General features: G+C 37.4%; 1 protein-coding gene across 5 annotated transcripts in view; it reads left to right on the top strand.

The window, feature by feature from the left end:
• Window positions 1-23,339, top strand: part of gria4a (glutamate receptor, ionotropic, AMPA 4a) — a gene marked incomplete at its 5' end in the record, with an annotated part of 137,621 nt that extends 114,282 nt beyond the window's left edge. Inside the window, 4 exon segments of one of the 5 annotated variants that reach the window (XM_014014059.1) lie at window positions 326-573; window positions 7,990-8,104; window positions 12,148-12,285; window positions 19,550-23,339. In XM_014014059.1, the coding sequence (XP_013869513.1) occupies window positions 326-573; window positions 7,990-8,104; window positions 12,148-12,285; window positions 19,550-19,714 (666 nt within the window). 5 annotated transcript variants of the gene reach the window in all.
• Between the last annotated feature and the right edge of the window lie 316 nt (window positions 23,340-23,655).

The raw sequence follows: 23,655 nt of genomic DNA, 5'->3' as shown, positions 1-23,655 counted from the left end.
TATATATATATATAAGCTCAGAAGTTTTATACAACCCCTCCACCAAACATTAAAATTAGTGCAACTTTTTTTTCTTCAGAGGTTTTTAACTTGTTTATGCAGTTAAGTCTGAGTGTATGTATGATTAAATGATGATATGCAACAAAAAAAATTACCAAATGTGTTATTTTGATTTCATTTATGTAGTGTGCTTATTTTTATTTTCTTATAAATTATATGGGGACAACATAAGTCCTATAATTTATTTTAAAATCTGCCTTAAGTGTTAATAAAATGATCATCAGGTAACTGTTGCGCTTCTCCTCTTTCTCCTTTTCCATCCCAGAGGTCCAAGATAGCAGTATACGAGAAGATGTGGTCCTACATGAAGTCCGCCGAACCATCTGTCTTCACCAAAACCACAGCAGAAGGTGTGGCGAGAGTCCGCAAGTCCAAGGGGAAGTACGCCTTCCTCTTGGAGTCCACCATGAACGAGTACACGGAGCAGCGCAAGCCCTGTGACACTATGAAAGTTGGAGGGAACCTGGACTCCAAGGGATATGGGATTGCTACACCGAAAGGCTCACAGTTAAGGTGGGTGGAATAGTGTAACAATAGGAAACAGTAACAATGCTGATACTGTACTATTGCTGCGATATTCCACCTACCCTGCTGTGCCTCTTATCCTTCATCCATAGATCATTGTGCCACTGCTGTCAGGTGATTTCTTATCCACTGAAACTGAGGTTTCAGGCATTAGTTGTTAATCACCATGAATACCAAGGCACTGGGCTTATTCTTTGATAAAGTCTATTACAACAATTTAACTTGGCAGCAGTGACAAATGTATAGAGTCATGCATTTCATCACACTTTCTCATTGGCTATAATTTCTTGCTTTGTTTTCATCTTTTTGCTGTGTGTGTAATTGTGTCTGCTTGTCGTTTGGTGTACAGTTCCTCACATTTTTCAGCTACTTTTACTTTTTACCATGCTACCTTTGCCTTTGTTATCAACACATCGTTCATGGTTGTAAGCCTTCTTCCTTCTCTTGCTGCTCTGTCAACCATTCTTTTGTTCCACAGGGTCAACCTCCAGGTAACTCTGTCCATTTCTCTCCCAACATGTTTTTTCCTTGATGAATATGATGATTATGATGAGATGGATTTATTATCTAATTATAACCACGAGAAGAGGCAGAACCCTCAGACTGCTGCCACTCCCTCAAGAGTCACAGGGTGGGGGGGATTTATAGATGATCAGGAAACAAAAGAGTCGAAAGCAGAAAACTGAGGGGCCTGGCTAATGGGGGGACAAGAACGTACAAACAATGAGGCATGCCAAATTAAAAATGACGAGTCACAATTAAAAATAAGAATGCTGTTTAATTTCCTAATGAGGTGAATTAACAAGTAATTGAAGAATTCCCAAATTAAAGACTTACAGTTCATGTCAAAACAGTGCAAAGCATATTGTTTCATGACTAAACCAAGAGGATCAGATAGAGGAAGCAAATGAGAAAGTGGGTCATTTAGGTTTGCTTATTTTTTTTCCTCAGCAGACACTTGCTCCTCTGGTTTGTTTGTTTGACCTTTTCATAAAGCAGTTTTAAGGCTTTTATTAAGGTGCAATCCAAGTAACAGACGTCTCAGAAGATTGAGTGTCAACAACATAGACTTCAATGCAGACGGTTTATCACTGTCATGGAAATCTTTATTTTACCTAGGCAGAAACACGAGATCCAAGAATAAAAAGTACTCTGTGAAAATGGTCAACAGGGTTTATTGCAATTGCAAGACACACATCATGTCACACAGGCAGAATGTGTGCCCCGAGGCCGTCTCAGATACAGCACGTGTTATCCAAACAGACAAAAACTGGGCCAAGGAAAGAATGATGTTTGATAAACAGCAGCAAGAATGATTACTTCTAAACAGATATTGTCCTGGTCTTAAAACACTTTGTCCGAGAGTAAACAGAAGATAAAGAGTAAAATCATAAAACATGATGACATTTTACAGTAAGCAAAAGTGGTCACTGACACTTGGCCTGAGAAGAAATGCAGGACTCTAAAGGATAATATTTTTTTTCCTAGACAGTCACAAACCCTGGTTCTTGCTACAAAACCAGGCCACCTTTGCATAAACTTCTTTGTTTGTTCAGGTCTGTAAAATATTGTCTTTGGATTCAAGCAGAAAGATTGCTAATAGGGTCAACCCAATTCCAAAAATGTTAGGGCATTGTGTGAGACAAACAAAAACTGAGAACAATGATTGGAAAATATCATAAATCTATATTTTGTTCATAGTAACAAAGTTACAGTATGTAATTATGTTCACACTTTTTTTAACAGCAGTTTGTAATGGTCTAGGAACTGAGGAGTTGCTGGAAGTTTTGGACAGGAATGTTGTTCCATTATTTGTTGTCTTCTGTGAAGCCATATTGTTGTAATGAATGCAGTACATGGTTTAACACTGAAACATCAAAGACCTTCCCTGAAAAAGCCATCACTTGATGGCTTTTTTATTATTATTCATGCAGCCTCTTGGCCAGATCATGTCTGTAAATGAGAAGTGGTTCTCAAACAGTTTACCTGGATAAATAAAGGTTAAATAAATTTAAAAAAAAAAGATGGGAAGATGTGAAGTTCTAAAATCTGCATATACATGTTTAGGCTGCCATGTGTACTGAAATCAGGCTGGATGGAGAATTTTCCATTTTAAAATGAAAGACTTAGCTGCAGTGGTTTCCCAAAAGAGTTTCTAGTTTTGATTTGTCTGGCCACAGTTTTTGTCTCAGTCCATTGTAATTAAATGAGTTTTGATCCAGAGAAAACAAGTTTGATTCAGGTTGGTGTTCCCACATGGCTTCTACTTTCCATGATAGAGCTTTAACCAACAGTTGTGGATGGCTCTGGGAACAGTGCTTGCAGACGGTGATGAGTYCAGTGCAGTGATGTCCAGAACTGAATCAGACCGGTTTTTAATGCAGAGCTTTCTGAGGGCTCAAAGATCACAGACATCTAATGTTGGCTTAGCCTTGGCCTTTGAGCCCAGTGATTCCTTCAGATTCTTGAAATAGTTTGATATTATGAATGATATGTGATGGAATGTTCCAAGTCTTTTCCAGTTTTATTTGTTTATTTATTTGGAGGAACAGTATTCTGAAATTGTTACACTGCTTTTGCACAGCACATTTAGACTAGTRAACCTCTGCCAGTATTTACCTTTGGGAGATTTAGTCTTTCTAAAAATGCCTTTTTATGCCCACATCCATAGTTGAAGGTAAACACAGCTGTGAATCCAGCACAAAAGTAAATTTTAAAAAAGTTTGTTTTTTTATTTGTGTTAAAATGTGGCACAGCAGCCAGTAAGTTGAATGAATAAATTGCCCTTATATATTTCAGTGACCTTTTTGACCCGTGAAAAAAATGCTGTCACACATTTTTTGGTCCCTAAATTATCACAACAAAAGTCTTTGTGTCACTACTTGCCTTGAAACGGGTTCAAAACAACAGTGAATCTGGGCTTCTTTACTTCCCGATGTGACAAGTGCCCACTGAGGGAAAGCTTTGACCTCCGGCTCTCTCTTCTGTCCCTCCATCTATCTCTGAAGATATGCTGTGTGTCTGAAACATCCTGTCCTATAACTCCCCCCCACAACCCCTCACATTTATAGTGCAATAGCTCATCACAACTTCAGCCCCCTGTAGTTTGCCTTTTCTTTACAAAAAGAAAAAAAAGTTTTGTTGATGAGGGGGAAAGTAACTGGCAGTGTGTGGAAATGTTCCCTTTAAGCTCCCTAAAAGCAGATTTGTGTCTGGCTTCTCTCAGCTGGTGGAAACATGTGGCTGTGAGTGTGCACATCAGCTGAGTCTGCCTCTCCTCCTGGTGCACTGTTTGCACACATCTTTTGATTGGTAATGTTAATGAGAAGCATGAATACTCTTTATATTAAAATGAGCATACTGTGCATAATGTATTTGATGTTTTCTGAAGTATAGCTTACCTTTGATGTAAATATTGATGAGTGATTGATATGATGTTTTAATGATGATCTCATATGTTGGAAATGTTTTCATCCATATGTCCTTTGTTGATAAGTCACACCCTGTAGATAAGATCACCCCAGAGAACTCTGTCCTCTCACTCTGATTATTACTCAGAGTAGCTTTATTTATACTGCACTGTGCAAAAGTTTTCAATCATTCTCTATTTTTACTTTATTATTTTTATTTCAATTATTCACTTTAAATCAGTTTTAAGAAATCTCAAATTTATTGTGAGGTTCCTTTTTTTTCTGAAAGAGATGGCAGTATAATCTAATTCTATCTGTTTTTGACCACTTTTACACTTACCTCATAATTTTAAACACAATGTGCACAACACTGAAATTGTCCCAGGGGTGCCCAAACTTTCCCCCCGAGGGATCTGAGGGCTGTGACCCAAATGCAATAATATAATACATGAAATGCAAATACTTTAAGTAAGGTCCTTTTTATTATTTTTATGATTAAGCTAGCAGCCAGAGTGCAGTGACTTACCTTTTTTATTTTATTTTCTCAGGCTGTGCACTTGGAGAAAGTTTTAAGCACACTCGGGCAGCAAAAACTCATGGAACATTTAACAAATTGATCAAATAATGAGGTTCTGTGTTCTTATAAAGTATCCTTAAATCTAATCTAAATCTCTCTTGTAGTTAACTTTTATTTCATGTTAATCCTAATATAATTCAAAGATAAAGTAGGCACCATGAGTAAAAACTATTTGCACTACAGCCCTTATAATCATTGACCCAACAGACTATAAGTGAAAGTACAGTGTTTCTACACAGGACAACAAGAGATTACAATCTAGTAACTAGGACAACTGCTGGTGGGCCATATCACATGGCTTGGTGGGCCAAAATGGCCCACGAGCCCCACTTTGGGCACCTCTGGTCTTGACTGAAAGAGATAGGAAAAAGCTGCTAAATTCCAAAGTTAAAAAAAATCTTTTAAAGCTGGAAGAACCCTTGATTAGGGCTACTTTTAAAACATTACAAGAAACATGTGTTGTTTCTATTGACTGAGTCCAACTTGGAATTAGATTCTGAGTCTGAGGTGAGATTTCAGATTGTTGGATGTACAATCAAATTAGCAAACTGATAAACATGTAGGAGGAGCAGGAGTGACCTTTTTGTAGACGAGTTCATCACAGAATACTACAAACTAAATGATGTGATGGTGAAGGAACTGCAGGCAAGTTTATGAAATGCTAAACTTTTACCAAAACAAAAACATGGGATAAAAATTAAAATAAGATAGAACCATAGAAGAATCCTATATCTCTTGGAGCCTCTTTTGTCTGTGACAGTGAGTGTAGCGATACAGTGAAAAACATATCAAATGATATACAGCATCTAATTCCAGTGCTGGCCTGCTGATATATGCCAGATATGCAGTATTTTTTTAGACAGTGCAGGACTGGTGGATATTCGACCCCATGTCCCTGGATTATGTTCAAAGGTCATTCTGCTTAGTCTTGTGTGTGGGAAGGTTTTCAGGAAAACAGACCCACATCCATCTGGACTAACAGGAAATCACTGTTAGTTAAGGAGGCAGGAGTGGACAAGAGCACCATCAGCAGGCTGCAGAGACGTAGTTTTAGCAGCACTGCAGCATCTTTTGTTTTTGCAAACTGATACACAGAAAAGCAATTAAGAAAACAGTAAAACCTGAAAAATCCATGCAGCCTTTAAGATAATATTTCAATTGAAATAAGCGGCGGTGTTTTCAGGGGGTGAATCTCTCCCCTCCTCTCTAGTTCACCTTTATGCCTTTACTTTTTTTACTCTCCTCCCTTTGCTTCCTCCCCTCATATCCCCCACCCTTTCCTTCTCGCCCTGCCTGTGGTTTCCATCCATCTTGTCTGTTTGTCCCTCCATCCTCTGCTCTGACCAAACTATTTTATCTGTCCCTCCTTTCTTACTTAAAGAAACGCGGTCAACCTGGCCGTGCTAAAACTCAACGAGCAGGGCCTGTTGGACAAATTGAAAAACAAGTGGTGGTATGACAAAGGAGAATGTGGCAGCGGGGGAGGGGATTCCAAGGTTAGCCCTCTATGTCTGCCCCCCCACCACCACTAGGTGACGGGGGCCGCTCACTAGCTGAGTAGTTTGCGACGGCCCCCGTCCTGGGAGTGTGTAACACATGCATCTGCCCCAGCAAGGACTTAGAAAGCAAACAGGGACAGTAAAAAAAATTAAATGAAAGCCTGAAATCTCCTGTAACTATTTGAAAATCATTTTTAACATTTCTTTGATTTTGTAAAACAGCATAAAAATCTGAATATGGAAAACATGTATAATAAATCATGACAAAGCAGAATTCCACTGTACATGAAATGTAGAGCAAGGAATTTTTAAGTGATTGTCTTGATAAGATCTAAAGAAGAAAAATAATCAAAGAGAGATAATGAAAAAAAAAAGATTTTTGTAGATGGCATGAAGGAAAGAGACCAATTACTGTGAAGACAGGAATATTTGCCCCCTGGTGGCAGTTCTGGTAAAATTAGGGAATATTCTAAGATTCCAAACTGAACTTAAGCTGAATTTCAATCAGACAAAGCAAGTTTTTTAAATGTCTGCTAAAATATATATAACCTTATCTAAAAAGATGTAACCCTCTGGCTGATTTGAGGAAAAGATCAGAATGAATCATTGTAAATCTTTTATTCTTCTATTTCTGCAGATTCTTCTGCATCCTCGACTAAAAATCACCTTGATAGTTTTATGTAAACTTAAAGAGAAAAGTGAGTGTATTCAGCTAGTAATTAATTGAACAAACTGAGATGTAAAGGCAGGAAAAAATAATAAATCAGATTTATTGAGTAAATACTTGTTAATTTGGGGTTTTCTTTGAAGATGTAAAAATCAATTATGAACCAAAGTTTTGGACATAATTTAAATTTGACTTATTCAGCAGGCAGAGAAAGAAGTCAGATAATAATTATGATATTTTCTACAGGAATGAAAACACTTTAACTAATTTCAAAGTATTCCATAGAAATCCACCCAGTATTTAACTTAACTCAGAAGTAAGGCGATTGGATGACTAAAACTATAAACATTGCAACCCACCAAGAATTAGCAGCAAATGTTTTTTKTTTTTTTTACATTTTCTCAGATGCACTGAATTTGCACTCAACTAACTAGTTCATGCAAATCAGCTTCTCTTTTTTTCATGGTGAAACAACATAAGATGTGCTTTTTCTAAGCCAGCGAAGAGATTCAGGAAGAAACTGTGCAGGGTTTTCATTTCCTCACAGAACACCAAGGTTACTTGTCTTAGAAATCTTAATCAAGTTTGAGGTTTTAAAAGGTGAGCCAAAAGCGTTTAGAGCCAATCTGCACTATACAGAGGATGATGGGATATTTTATCTTGCATGTGAACGCTTTGACCTCTTGTTGGCACAAGATGGATTAACAAAGTCAGAGGAATTCACCTTGGTAAGACTACAAATCTCTGGACAACTTTTTAAAGCTATCCATCAGATAAATGAGATATTCCCGTTGATTCAAAAGTTTTGCAAAGATACTAAAGTTTTAGGACTGCATAAAACCATCAAAACTGAAAGCAAGTTGCTTTTATTTGGCTTATTAAATACTAAACTTTGTATCTAAAACTGCTCTTTGAGTTACAACACAGAGGTAGCCTGATGCTAATAGTCCTGTCTTGACAGTAACTTTCTCTGATTTATTGTGTGATCAGCTGGGGCAAAATGGGTGTGTTACCGAAAGTGACAAAGGCGGGTCCCACTCATATGTCTGTAGCTCGATTTAGCTCCTCTGTTTCCCCCCAGCCCCTCTTTTAACGAGCGTACACACATGTACTCAGTGGGATCCATTCTAGGTCACCAAATGTTAACAAGAGTTTTTATGTCACTGAGCTGTTCAATGCAAATGTGAAATACCATAATAACATAAAATAACATGACCTATGATGTTATTTATGTTATTTTTACACGCAAAGAACCCCGGTAAACCTTGCGGTTTTGAAACTGAGCGAAGCAGGCGTCTTAGACAAACTGAAAAACAAATGGTGGTATGACAAGGGAGAGTGTGGACCCAAGGACTCTGGAAGTAAGGTCAGTCTCATGCTGCTGCGGCCTGCAGAACGCTAGAATCTCATTCTGAATACGCTCCAGATTACTGCAACTACTGCCTTAGAAATGTTTTTTATGAAAGATTTTTTTAATTAGCCTCAAATGTATTTCAAACAACTTCAATGTGAGACCTAAAGGGTCCATTGGATGATTTATTCAAGTATAAAATTAATTTCAATTAACCACATTCACTTTATGTTCTGGTTTATTATTAACCAGAACAAAGAAACTCCGGTTCAGTTTCTGTGGCAATCTGTGGCAATCCCATCTTCATTATTGTTATGGTGTATCAGAAATTCCCACTTTTGACAGTGTTGTTTTATTCCCATTTGCTAGTGGATGCTTGATGTCCATAAACACATCCAGTAGATCAGAATAACTTTCTGAATGCAATTACTGGCTCTTGCTATCATACTTGAGATTTATTGTTATTAGTGTAATACTGAATGTTTTATATCACTTGTACTGTTTTAGTTCCCTTTTCCAGAATTGAAAAAAATAATTAAGAGACATTTTAAAAATAACAGGTTTTCAAGAGTGAGCTTCAATGGAAAGTTGTGAACAACATCTCACTTGTTTTATTTCAAGAATAGAAGTTAGTTCTGACTGAATTAATAAGGTAACAGTTATACAGTAGTTTTGCCTAAGACCAAAGTAGATTATTGCCATCTTAAATTAACGCCAATCTCAAAAATTGTCATTGTGGTATATACATACACTACATACTAAATCCAACTGCAGGACCTGGAGACAGAATGGTGAAAAGATACAATTTTGAGCCAAGTTTTAAGCCATAGATAGAAGACCGGTCTGTCTGGATAAACCTCTCTACGACGGACATGCCTCCCAATCATTTCTACTTTTTTACAGTTGGATCCCTTTTGAAGGGGTCAGTAGGTGCAGGGGTGCTTATTTTGCACAACCATAGTAAGAGAGAGCATAAATACCCACTAGGTTGTTTTGCAACTGTATCTCAAGCTGAGACACAGTATTTGCAATCAACCAGTGTGTGGCATCTCTCAAAGACCTTCAGTGTACACAGAAGGAAATATTCATCCTAACAGATAGCCAAGCTGCTATTAGAGCTCTCAGAGGGCCACACTTTACATCATTACTGGCTTGGGAGTGTGCCGAAGCAGTCAACCAATTGGGGAGAGATAACAGTGTTACTGTTAAATGGGTACCAGGACATGCTGGCATTTATGGTAACGAGAGAGCTGACCACCTCGCAAAAGCTGGCAGTCAGGCTCACTTCAAAGGACCAGAGCCTGCTGTAGGTAACTCAACAACAGTCTGTAGGACTGCCCTACAGGTTTTAAGATTGGTGTGGAACCCAAAATGCATGCAGACACAAGGACTTGAATGCAGAACAAAACTGATTTAATGAAACAAAAAGGCTGGCGCGACAGCAAAAATACAAAAGAAAACATGGACAGAGACGAGGCATGAAAAGGCAATGATCCAACAGGGTGATGAAGACATGACACTGGTTAAATACAACTGAGGATGATTGGGGAGTGGAAGCACATGGGTGATTACTGACTATAGAAGGTGAGTGTGGCAGGCTGGAAAAATACTAAGAAGCTGCTGAGGATAACATGAAACAGGAAATGGAGAAAACTAACAGGAAATGAGAAAATAAGACACAAGATGACCAAACAATGAAACAGAAAATTCTAATAAATTGAACCATAAAACACAAGAATCATGACAACAGGCCTGGATTAGACRTCAACACTCAATCCATTGGAGGGAGCTGACGGACTGTAGACGGGCACGGGAACTGATTAACAGCCCAAATCTAAGGTTTGGGAAAGCTCTCATCTCCCTGTCAAGGAAAACTCTAAGTACACTGGTTGGAGTCCTAACTGGGCACAACTTGCTCAACCGCTACAAAATGGTGATGGGACTCCATGACAATGGTCTGTGTGATGCCTGTGGCATTGAATTAGAGACCTTTTTGCACTACTTAGGCCACTGCCTGGCTCTGAGTGGTCAAAGGAAAATAATTCTTGGGGACCCCTYTATGGATCCTGAGAAGCTCAGAACGCAGTGTTTCTAACCTTGTGTCCTTCATCCGAGGGACGAGAAGGTTTGAATGAAGACCAGTGTCTTTTTGGGGAGAGCAATGGGCCCACTTAAGAGGCTTCCACCCATATGGATTTTATATCCATCCCCATTTACCATACCATAACCATATAAATCCAACACCTCAAGACTGTACTGTTAAGAGAAAACAGGGAGGCAGGAGGCTTGTGAGTGTCAGAGCCACCATACAGGATGAAACAGCAAAGATCTTGCAGGAAGAAGACCCAAATGATGAGTCTCAGACAGCAGAAACCCAATCTGGAAGAGGAGGAACAAGAGGAACCATCTAGGAAAGATAAACCATGTACCACCTGCAAACTGAGGATGTTGTTATCAACAAATCCTATCAGTAGTTAGAAAGGACTGGACTGGAGGACAGAGGCACTGATCATGGCAGCACATGAGCAACAGAGGCAAGAATCTGTTGTACCAGACAGAACCCAACATATGGGCTGTGCAAAGATGCAACCAAGCAACTGGACTAGTGGAAAACCTGTACTGACTGGAAGTCAGGACCAAGACACTGTCGGACTCCCTGATCCAGACTGACAAACAGGTGATGGCTAACAATCAGACTTTATAGTGGACAACAAGCTACAGAAGGGTGCAGTCGTACTAGACGTAGAAATCCTTAACAACTGTAACATCACAAAGAAGGAGCAAGTAAAGCTTGAGAAATATCAACAAGTGCTGCTGTCACAAATACCCACAAAATAATGTGAATAATCACAGAATGTAAAATTGTCTGCAAAGGAACAATTTAGGAAATAGCATTAGCGTACATATATTCAGATATGAGTTATTTTAAGACAGCAGCAACCCACTTTGGTCTTGTCCTGTTAGTTTGTTAATCCAGTCAGATTCTCTATGCTGAGATTGTTCAAAGAGCTACAACACATGAGACATTTTTAGTTCATAACCTTTTCACAGAACTGCTCTTCAAAAGTTTGGAAGCATTGCTTTAATTTGAAGGTTAGAGAGCTCCATTCAGCTGCATGTTTAGATAATAGATGTGGTGTAGATGAGTATAAATGCTGACAGCGGACAGAATTTGTATGAAAAACAAGAGAATTTTGTCCATATGTGAGAAAAAGTTTATTATAAGAAACAAAATATAAAAGAAATCAGAGGTAATGCAAATTTAAATAAAACAAGTTATTCATGCTGGAATAATTAGATTAGCAYAAGTGACACAAGATACTGAAGATTTTAAAATATTTTTAACAAATCAAGTTGGGATGTTTTTTTATACAGTATTTTGCAAAACATAACAAAATGGAGTTTACCATATTTTCTTTCAATGTGTAGATTTTCAAATGTTTTGTATTTTAAGTAATAAAAGTAGTTTTCGTAGTGTAATGTACAAATAAGCTTTACATTTTAAAGGTAAGCAGAGCCTTTAAATTCTTCGCACAAAATAATAAATAAGTTTTCACCTCTTGTACTGACAAGCACACTTAGAATCTGATTTTCACATTGCACTGGAGAAATTAAAAAAAACATTGCACTGATATCAGATTTGTTGTGTGTTGTTGTTGTAGTGGCAGTAGTTGAACTTGTTAGAACTAGCATGTAGAATTATGTGTTTAACAGTATCATGATGTCATTCAGAATATTTAACTAAGTCAATATGTTATTTTTTAATATTTTCTCCATTTCCCAGTGTCTAACGTACTGTTTTGCATTTTCTCTGTGCTTTTTTCCACGTTTCTCTTCCWTTCCATTCCTCATTGAAAAAAAACACAACTTTTACCTCAATACTTCTTTTTATTTTCACATTCTCATTTACATTTCCATCCCCCAAACCCTACTTTCTCATCTCTCCATCCATCCCTTCTGTTTAAACATTGCTTTTTCTGACAAAACCCTTTACATCAATGCTTCGCCTCCACCACTACCACCCTACACCCCTCCCCCCTCTCCCCCCTTTTCTGCAGGACAAGTCCTCCCAGGCTCTGAGCCTGTCCAACGTGGCGGGGGTCTTCTACATCCTCGTGGGCGGCCTGGGTCTGGCCATGCTGGTGGCCCTGGTTGAGTTCTGCTACAAGTCACGGGCCGAAGCCAAGCGCATGAAGGTGGACCTTAGCCCCCCCCACTGTCCCAGCCCCTCCCCCAGCACCCAGAATCTAGCCACTTATAGGGAGGGGTACAACGTGTACGGCTCCGAGGGGGTCAAGATATAGGGGTAGGATTTAGAGGCTCCCATGTTTAGGTGGGACTAATGGTGGTGTTAATCATGGTGGTAGTGCTGTAGAGTCTGTATTGTCGAGGCTGTTGCAGCAGCCCCATGTTTTTTTTTTGTTTGTTTTTTGTTTGTTTTGTTTTTGTTTTGTTTTCATTAATTTATTTTTATGTGGTGATGAGGATGTGGTCAAGCATTGTGGAACCAATTCACAACTTTTTTTATTTTTGTTTTGTTTGTTTTATTGGCTGAATGTTTGTTTAGATTTCAATTTTAGTTTGTGTTTTGAGTAATTGGGTTTAGATTTGTGTGACCAAAATATTTGGTTCCATCGTCTTTGGCTGCAGATGATGATGATGCTGATGATGGTGAGGAGGAGGATGACAGTGATGGTGATGCTCTCTTGGCTAATGAAATGACCAGGCACCTGCATTGTTTTTTTGTTTGTTTGTTTTTGTTTTTTAGTCAATCGCTAACAACAAAATGAAAAGGCAGGGATGCACAACTCTAGTGTTGCATGATGTTTAAAAACTGACTAGTTGGAGTTTTACAAAAATAGCATAATTTTGGAGTTTTCTCTTTCATTTTTCCAGCATTATCTCAACAGAGAGGCATAATTCAGGAAAATAATGATCAAACTCTTATAGACTACTTTTTTTTATTTTTTTGCACATCAACCAAAATATTAAGCAACAATGAGACACTGAGGATTTATTGGATGCTACTCTGTTAATTTTGCTCAAATCCCCAAAATGCTTCCTTTTGATGCAGTTTTTAAATCATTAACCATAAATTCTTTACATTTATTACTATTAATATTTAAATATTTGTCACAGGTTTTTTATAAATAAGAGTTAATTCTGGTATCTCACTATACTGACAGCAAAACCTCGTTAACAGCGATGCTCCTCATTAAAACTTGCCTCTGCTTCTAGCTACAAATTAATTAGCTGCTGCGTGGACAGCAGTCATCATGAATTTGCTTTTGACTGGAACAAATTTCTGCGCACTCACAATGTGACAGACTTCTCATGAAGAAAAAAAAACAAAATATTTTTGATGCTGGTGGATGATGAGCCTTCCTCGACATTATTTTTTATTAATTTGACCTCTCAGTAATTCCTCTGAGGGCCACAGAGGACGAACACATGAGCGATGCCGATGTGAGCTGGTTAAGACCAGTTTACAGTCAGCTCATTCTGTTTATTCATGGGTAAACCTTATCTTCTGTTGGGTTTAGCAAAAACACCAGWAGATTTTAGTCTGTAGTTTTAGTCAAACTAAATATTTACTGATTTATTAGCAACGACACAGTAGAAAGTGTTTGTTTTTAAACATATCTGGGAGTAGTGTGAACAGAAGTCAAAGAAGAACAGAGGTACAGTAAGAAAAGCTCTTTCAGAGCTCTAGTTGTCAGTGTTTTTACACAGACATATCCCTTTTTTGTGTCATCTATAAACTGGAGCTGTGCAGCCCTGCTGTAAATGGTCTAAAACAAGCACTGTTGATTTATTCTAGTCCTGACAACTTTAAAACAGCCCACCTACTTACTTAGCTTTAATGCAGATGAATAACAGAGGAAGCAAAACACTTCATGAAGAACAGCTACTTAGTGATGTCGGTGCAAAAACATGACTCATGTTTATTGATGCCACAGTGCAATCACTGCTGGTGAAATGAAAGGATTCACAGAACTTTCTGTTACTGGTCTAAGTAACAAACAGACATACAAGGTCCGACTCACACTGAGAAAAGTACAGTAAATAACTTAATGAAGAACTCTAAACACAGGCTGATATTCTACATGCCAGGGATATAGTCATTTTGTAGTGATGTTCTGTCAAGTACCATATTTATTTGTGTATACTGTATTTATTCATGTATAATATGATCCCCCCCCTTTTTTTAGCTTAAAAAGCATAAAAAATGTAATCCTCAAACTACCTCCAGTTTCATATACTTCAAGATTTTTCAGACTTTGCAGTCTTTATACACATCAGTAAAATGATCATTTGACTGTTCATTTTATTTTAACAACATATGTACTAAAAGGTATTTTGACAACAAATATATATCAGCAAACTATGATTTTGAGCATCATATGAATTCTGGCATTTTACATATAGTCCACCAGGATGCGCCAACACAAAAGTCAGAGACTTCACATGAGGTTTGGGCCATCTTGTGGGGGAAAAACAGATTACTTCCTACTCACGAGCGCCCCCTCTGGTGGGGAAACATTTTTTCAGGGATACAAACTTTTTCAGAACACCGGTAGATGGCAGCCATTACAGACGAACATTTGTTTGTTGTTGTTCCAGGACCGGCCTGGTCACACGCTTATGTTATTAGTTCATTGTCATTACTGAGCTGCAGGACTGCTTTTTCCCCGTTTTTCACATCGTGTCGCCTGTCTGGATCTGTTAATACGTATCTCGCACTGAAGCACGGAGGAGTGTCAGGTAATCTCGTTTCAACTGCTTTTTACAACGCGGTCTCATTTCCGGACTCAGGCATTTTGCCGATATTTCATTTAAAATACATAAGTAAAAATATTTATCCGAGTATAATACTACCCCCCAACCTTATGGATATTTTATGGATTAATTTTTTTATATTATACTTGAATAAATACAGCAATACAAGAAAACCCCAAAAATCATTCGGGTAATAGCACAAGAGTACATTTTAACTGACTTTTTTAATGTCCAACAAGTTTCGATATTTCCTTATAAATAACTGAAATATCCTCCCTCCCTCCCATTGTAAGTCGCACATAGCGAAGCATATAAACCGTAGCTGTTCACTCACCAGAGTCAGAAGAGAAAAAAAAACATTTTTTTCTTTTTCTTGTTCACCGTGGCGATGAAAAAAAGACTTGGACTTTAGTTGTTTGTTCTGATAAATCCATCTTAATAATTTACCAACTGGYTTCTGGTCTGGTCTGGGAGCGGATTGCTTTTTCCGTGACACGCCGGGCAGGAAACTTCCACTGCATGTCCTCTACAGCAGAACATGCCCACACAAGTGTGTCTCCCTGAATAACGTCTTACCACAAGAGGGCGCATCGCAAARGCTGAAATATCCTGATATCAGAAATAAGTGGTGGCTCATAACATGATTTTTTAAAATCTTTTTTAAGCTCAAAATATGATGATTGTATTACACTCAAGATTATATTATACATGAATAAATGTGGTTCTTAACAATGTACCTGATTGGTCATGAGATCAGTCGCAGAACCTGGAAAATGAAGAAAAGGGAAAAAGTCTTCATTCAGACTAGGTTAATTGCTAACCAAATCAGGTCCTGTTGTTTACAATTTCTCAAAAAAGAATACCTGTGAAAATGGGCACTTCTACACTTTTGCAAGACATCCTTTGCTTAGTTTGCCTCTGTTTTCTCAGCTGAACGGTCCTGTTTTTATACTAATGCATAGCAGTTTTACACTTGTCCAGTGCAGAAAAAATCCTTCACCCTAATTTGATTCTATATGCTCTTGGTAATTTTCCATACAACTGAGTCCCACCTGGATTATCACTCCTCTGATGTCTTTTTTTTTTTTTTTGGCAACAAGTAACAATAGAAGGTTTCGTGATCATGGTATGCCTTGCACTTGATCTGCGGTTAGTCATACAAAGTAGGTTTCCAAGGCTTACATTACAAAAAACAAATGGAGTGGCTGTAGAAAATGGGGGCTAAAAATGATGATTTTGATGCAGTCGCTGCCGTGACTCGTCCAGTGAGGTGGCTCCCTGACCAATCAGTGACCTGCAGTCTGAGTCTGCTGATGTTAAATCATCAGCTCAGCGTATCACGTCTGAAACCTTTGTCCGTGCAGGTCTTAAGAACCGAGCTGGAAGCATRTTGGATAGCCTCTACACCTGAGTCAGGTTGACTTGTGTAGGACTGAGTTGAATCTACTGGAAAAGGGGTCAAGTGCAATAAGCATGGGACATTTACACCGGATAAACGTATCAGTCAGCTGGGAGTTGARTAAACCTTTGTACAGTCTAGATGTGTGGATCGTTTACAGCCTCAGCACCATCATCATACGGTCCATCTATGCCCAGCAACAGAAACACTGAGACAAACTAAACAGTTTTATGCAAAAGAGTAAAAATTTAACATTAGCCATTGTAACGTAATTTCACACCAGTATGTCAGTTTTTGAGAAAAGCATTCATAAATGTTAAAAATAATTTAAAAAAAATACCTTCTTTGACTAGCTCTTAGCTTAGCCTGGATAAAGACTTTTGCCCTTTTCATTCTTCTATGACTGATGTCATGGGCAATAAGGTATCATTAATAACTATTTGATCGTATTTCACTTAAAAAATGTCAAGACTATTACTTTAAATCAAGATTTGATTAAAACTAAGCATTTTGATCACATTTAATTGTAATAAATCTGAAGTTAGCAGCAGTGACGTCACAGAGCAGCCTGTTTGAGTGAAGTGTTGCCCGGCTCTGAGCAGTATAGGCAGTCACTCCCTCTCTATAAATCTGAAACTTTCCAACAAAAATCACTCCTTTACATTTTCCTTTTGTATTTCCAGTATCCTCACCTTCCTGATCCTATCCTTAAAAAATCCCACTCTGAATCTTTTAGCGTTCTGAAATCCACAACCCAGAGATGCATGGTATCCCTAAATGCAGATGTCTACAACCCAAACTGTGTCCACTCCACGTGTTTGCTGATCGTTGCCTGCTTTGACTTTGATTTAAAAACACTGTATGTTATTAAAGAGTTGAATGTGGAGTTTAGGGTGCATTCAAACTTTGCATAATTATTTTTTTATATTTTTTCTGGGGGTTTTTTTACATTCAAAGTTAAAACTAAAACAATAAAATTAATTAGTTTATATAAAAATATACATTTTTGTTCCATGCAAAATTGGTTTGACTTAGTAAAATCAAACTAGCAAGTTGGAGGTTTTAAAGGAGGCATATGCATTTTAGCCATTAAAAGAATTTTGTTGTGTACTTGGACACAATAGGCAGACATCTTTATATTTTGTTTGGATCATATTTTTCAACCTATGTATTTATTTTTTTTCTATTATATGATGTTTTTTGAACTATTATGTCACAGTATTTGTGATGGGACTTATAAATAAGATATTCAACTATAATTTGGTTGTCTTCATGGCTCAGGGTCAGACTCTGGCTCCTATGTAAGGCTGTCTGGACAAGTCTTCCACTGTTGACATTTTTTGATTAATTTGTAAATAAAAAGTTTCTGCGCAGCTATATAGTCATAAACCCTTCTATCAAACTAGAATGGACCACTTTGGAAGTTGGGACGGTGGGGGGGTGGGGCTTGTGGAGTTACAATAAGCATATAGACCCCAGCTGAATGATGAAAAGCATATGTCTCCTTTAAATATGTTACCTACAGTCAGTTGTCTTTTCACAAAATGACATAAAGAACCATTTCTATCCAACTTTTTCAGAGGATTCATTTCCAGTAAAACGTCTTTAAATAATTTGACAAACCGATGATTTCTCTGTTTTGTTTTGAAATCACATAGTTTCACAATCATAGCAAAATATTTAGTATGTCAACGTTCACTGAAAAATAATCAAAGGTCTTTTAAAAGTCAGTAAATATTTCTTGATCAAAAACAGATTTTTTTTAAATGTCAGAGTTAGTATCGTTTATAAAATGCCACAAATTCAAAGATGCCTGTTGTAGATAGATTGCTCTATGACTTTAATTCTGACCAGATTGATGAGCTAAGGGTTAGTTAGAGTGGAGTCAAACCCAAAATAAATTGCTATAATCTTAAAACAACTCCAATCTCAAGAAATACTTGATTTGCACAGTTATCTTTTTTAATACGTAACAGAGAAGTCAATGGTTATTAAAATTAAAGATTGGGTCCATCTTGATTATTAATAATGATCCACAGGAAACATAACCAAGCCTTGGTGGAGAAGTCATTTCATGCTAAAGTAATGCAGTGTAACCCAAATTTTAGAGATGTTCAAGCAAGTGTAGTTTTTTTGGAATTTTAATTTCATCAGCCTGTTACTTCATCAGTTTCTCTAGCTGAGTTCACTTATAATGTTCTGCTTTGTAAAATGTTTTCAATATAAATAACCAAAATTGAGGTCACTGTAAAACTATAAAACAGCTTTTATGTTAACTGCTATTAGGAAGTTGAGACTGGAGTTGTTTTAGGACACCAGTGATATACCTTTGGCCTCACTCAGACTTGCCATAAAAATCATCAAACTGGTCAGAACTAAACTGGGGTTCCTCAAACAGCTACCTATAACAGGTAAGATACTGTTTGTTTATAGTCTTTTATGTAGGATCACACTTCAAAATATGTGAACAATTTGTGTAAGTTGTTCTAACGTAGATTTATAATTATATTTAGCACTAAAAGTAAGGAAATTCGTGTTTGATAGATTTTTTTTTGTTGTTGTAACAATTCTTCTTAGCAATAAATCTTATACTAGACACCTGATTGGCAGCACCTGGGGGTACCAGAAGCTCTAAACATGTCAGTATCAACAGCAAAATAAACTGTTTGGAAGAGAAGATTTTGGCTTATTTTTCACATGTGCAACCCACATACTTTACTGCTCATCGCACAAATGCATGTTCCTTACAAATGTGGCACCATTTAAAAGGGAATTTAAAAGGCTTTCCAACATAAAAGATTTATTGCCGAGAAACATTGTTAAAACAAATACATAATCTATCAAACACTTTTACTTTTATGCCAAGTTTAAATTATTAAAACATTGTGATAAATGCGTTCAGTCAGCTAACCTTTTAGAAAGATTTATTCAGAATTTAATTAAAAGAATACAAACTGTGAAAATGATTGTTAAATAAATAATATTTGATAGTTTCACAATAAACCCTAGTATGAACAAACTCAAAATATTAAAAACAGCTACATTTTTGTATTTATTCCCTTTCCGTGTGATTGCGCCCTCAGGCATTTTGCAAGTATATGTGTCTGTGTGTGTACAGGCATGTGTAAGTGTTTATGTGCATGCGCGTGTGTAGCAACATCGATGTCTCAATGAGAACAGTTGCATCTGCTGTGCAGTTTCCATGTTTCCAAGCTGACTTAATGGGTTTAATCGTGTCCCGCTCTGTTGTCTCTGCCTCCTCCCTGTGTCTCCCCATGCAGCTATCTTTTTCTGAAGCCATGCGGAATAAGGCCCGTCTGTCCATCACAGGAATTGTGGGGGAGAACGGCCGTGTCCTGACTCCAGACTGCCCCAAAGCCGTGCATGCTGGCCACGCCTCCCTCCGACACCCCGGCCTTGCAGTGGTCTCCTCCGGACTGCCCTGAAAAAAACCAAAAACACCTGCCGTGCCTTAACGACACACAAAAACATAAAGACTCCAACAAGACACAGACAGAACCGTGACGTTCCACAACACCATATCCACATGCGCAACATAAAGCAACAGAAAACTCTAATAAAACTACTCAGATACAGACATTTTTATTACACACTTGAACTCATAAAAACAGTCATTTCACCTTCCTGCTGCCACTGACTCATTTTACAGGAGACAAAAGGAGGAACAGCTGTGGAGTGAAYGCTGTAACAACGATGGACATCTAGAACGTCACACTGCAGCATTAATTTTTTTTTCTATTATAATTGTTTTGGGGGAGAACACTATTGTGATAACATCAAGCCAACATGAAAGCCAGCACAGATGTTACATAACATGAACAAAAAGTCGAGAAGACAACCACAAAACCGATGATGATGATGATGATTATAAAAAGATGAGTTTCAGCTCAGAACCTGCTCAGTCTTCTTGACTACCATGGCCTATAAGCCACACCCACTGACAAGGCCTTACAAAGACATTGTTTTCATCATCATCACCACGGTCATCATCTTTTACTTGCCTACAAAGACTGCGTGCCAGATATTCTAACCATTAGGAGACCAGAAAACTGTAAGCTTTGAACGGTCAGACTGTGCAAACCTGCTACATTTCCCACAAAGTAAATGAGACTAAAAGAGAAAAAAAAAATGCCTTTTTAACACATAAAGAATAATTTATCGCTCCAAGTCAGCCAACTAGTCAACCATAACAGAACAGAAATAACCTCAAAACACAGGAGTCCCTCATCAGCAGCAACATCATGACCGTAGAACTGCTAGATTTTAAAGTGATGACTACTTCTTTTGTTTAAAGTTAAGCGATGGAAAAAGAAAAGATGTGGACAGATTGTTAAATGTTTGACCGCTGGAACCTCGTAGAAGTTTGCAGAATAAATGATGGCATACAAGAGGGGGAAGTTTTGATATTAAATCTACATGTATGAATAGCTGAAGAGGCAAATCAAAGTATTCTTTTGCAGGTTTGTGCACAAAGGAGTGACGACAATTGTATTTGCCAGTTCTCATTCGACTGAGGATCACTGTGATGATTCTCAGCCAGAGCGTGGTGATTGAAAGTGATTGACAACTGAACTTTATTGTTTCTTGAAAGCTTGAGCTTTAAATTTTAGAAAAGACTAACTGCAAATCTCCATTAATATGCTAAAATCTGCATTTTATTTTCCTGTACACCTTGGAAGATGTAACATGTTACTGCTTGATCAAGTATACTGAAAATATGTTTTTCTATTCGACAAACAAACATATTTATTTACATCTTCCTTTAGGAAAAATTTGAAGCACAGATGCACACAAAAACATAAAAACTAAAACTTTTAATTGAAGCCGAATGTAATGAAAAAGAACCTCAACCTCCTCTGTTCCACCTGGTGAAACATCAAAGATTTGCTCTGAACAAGATCGTAATTGGAAATTAGTCTGCAGAGCTCTTAATGAAAGAGAAATAACTTCTGGATAAAAAAAAAGTTGTGCTTTGAAACATTTGGCCTCAGACTGCAGTAGTTCTGTGGAGATTTCTGTAAGGACTCAGGCAGGGGCTGAGCCAGAGGGGTGGCCGGGGAGGCACCTGATTGGCCACCCCAGGTGCCACCCCCAAATGATTGGCATTTGGTAGTTCAAAGATGGGTGGAAAAAAGAGTAAATATCCATCAAGCAGCTGTATTGTCTTGTATAGAGGGAATTTATCGGTGTGAAGAAAAAAATAATTACTGTATAGCAACAATTKTGTGCAAAATTTYAGGTTTAAGAACCAGTTAATGAAAATTTGGCAACATAATAGCTGAGTTATAGCTGTTTACAGTTGGCTACTRTGACCATTTTGAAAATTTCAATAGCATTCAGAATTTGTTTAAGTTTGTCTTCGGCTACTACGACTACTACTACACTAATTTTCAGTTTTGTTTGTCTTAAAAAAAGGTTAAACTATAGCACTTTGTAAAATCAGTTTTAGCTGTTAGCTTGAAATGGTGACTAACATTCAGCATGTGTTTTGAATTATTCTTAGCACAATCAAGCAAATTTTCAGCTCAATATTTCCATTGCCATCCATCCATCCATTATCTATACCAGCTTCTTCCTTTCAGGGTCACAGGGTTCACTGGTGCCCATTTCCAGCAGTCACAGTGCAAGGGCCGGGGTACACCCTGGACAGGTTGAAAGTCTATCACAATATTTCCAATGTAATTTAAATAAATTTAAATACATTTTTACTGTTATTTCTGTCCCCCACTAAGAAATACCTTGGCCACCCCTGTGTCACCACTTGAAAAACAGTCCAGCTCCGCCCCTTGACTCAGCAGACTTAATTCCATTCAAGACAAGTTTCTTGTTTCGAGTCATTGCCTTGGACCTAAATTGAAAAAAAAAATCTTATTGTGGAATTTTGTTGTGTCCTGTTTTAGATTTCTATCTTCATTTTGGGGAAAAACATCCAAAAAGAAGATGCAAAAAGGACTTTTGAGAATTTTTTTTGACACATAGGAAAATCTAACAAACTTGATAATCTATTTTGTTCAGAGGAAAAGGCTGGAGTGTAAGCAAAGACAATCAGTTGGTTTTGACAGCATGTACTGGATTTATCTTTAGAAAATCAGTAAGAAACCTTTTTCTATATTCTAATTCAAGCTTTCAAGAAACAAAGGGTTCGTTTTTTTTTTTTGCTCTAAGAACTGGAAATAGTTGGTTTATGCTGTGTGTGCTCAATTTAACTTCAATTCTTAAGGCTTACTGCTACATTTCTCAGTTATTATAAAACCCTAATGGTCAATTTGTCTTTGAGGCCCTTGGATATTTCCGGTGGCTGTGGGAATATGTAGGAAATGGGAAAACTTGCTTTCTAGAACAGTTGTAAATAACTGTAGCAAAACAGAGCTCACCTGTCTTTTTTTAAAGATCATCTTAGATAACAATTCATTGCAATAATGAATATAAAAGAAAATGCCACAACTTGTAATTAAGTAAAAACAAATCATTTTTTTATAAATCTACATACTATATATAATGCAAATAAATATATATCTATACGTCTATAGAGATCTATAGAAAACATTGATCACTGATTGTCAGAGGCCATGGCATACGTTCTGTTATATGGCTGTTTTTTTTTTAAAGAACTTGAAAACGTTAATATGTCACGGTCCTTGCGTGTCCAACTCCATGCACTGAATGTCCATCTGGCACTCACACGGACACACAATGAAGTGTAAACACATTGTTGCATACGCTCACTCAAACATCATTTACTGGGTTTGTTTCTACATTCACCCCCATTCCTTTTTTTTAAACGTGTGTTTATGGAAGCCCCTGAAACATCATGCAGAGGTGCCCGTATTCATGACAAAACAATAAGTAAAATAAGTGGGTCTCTTGTGAGGATGGGTTCTGCTGGGGAACAATACAATCTGGCATTTCAGGAGTGCTAACACTTGTGTTGCGTTTTAATCAACTCGTCCATTTTTTTATTTCTTTTTTTTTTGTCTTTCCAGCAGGTGTGAGTCAGCTGCAGACTGAAATCCAACATGTATTCGAAATAAATGGGATTTTTAACATCAAGTAGTTCTTTTATCTCTGTGTTGCACTATGTAAATATGTGAGTGGGTTCAGCTCATATATTTACATTAATTGAGATACACTATATCTATATTTAACTGATCCTGCACTGAGAGACAGATAACATACTGAATTTTTATCTGAATGACCTTTGAGAAAAGACTAAAATGTGTATTTGAATGAATTTACATTACTGCTAATTTTGTCATTACAGACTAATGCAAGTGTGTGTGAAAGAATTGTTTTCAGTCTTTTTTAGTCTTTCCTGTGCTTCCCAACTTCTCCATTCCACTTTTACTTTATTTTATTTATTTTATTT

This window comes from Austrofundulus limnaeus, unplaced genomic scaffold (assembly GCF_001266775.1).
Source record: "Austrofundulus limnaeus strain Quisiro unplaced genomic scaffold, Austrofundulus_limnaeus-1.0 Scaffold109, whole genome shotgun sequence".
In the NCBI taxonomy this organism is placed as follows: domain Eukaryota; kingdom Metazoa; phylum Chordata; class Actinopteri; order Cyprinodontiformes; family Rivulidae; genus Austrofundulus; species Austrofundulus limnaeus.
This window is presented reverse-complemented; position numbering and strand designations above follow the sequence as displayed.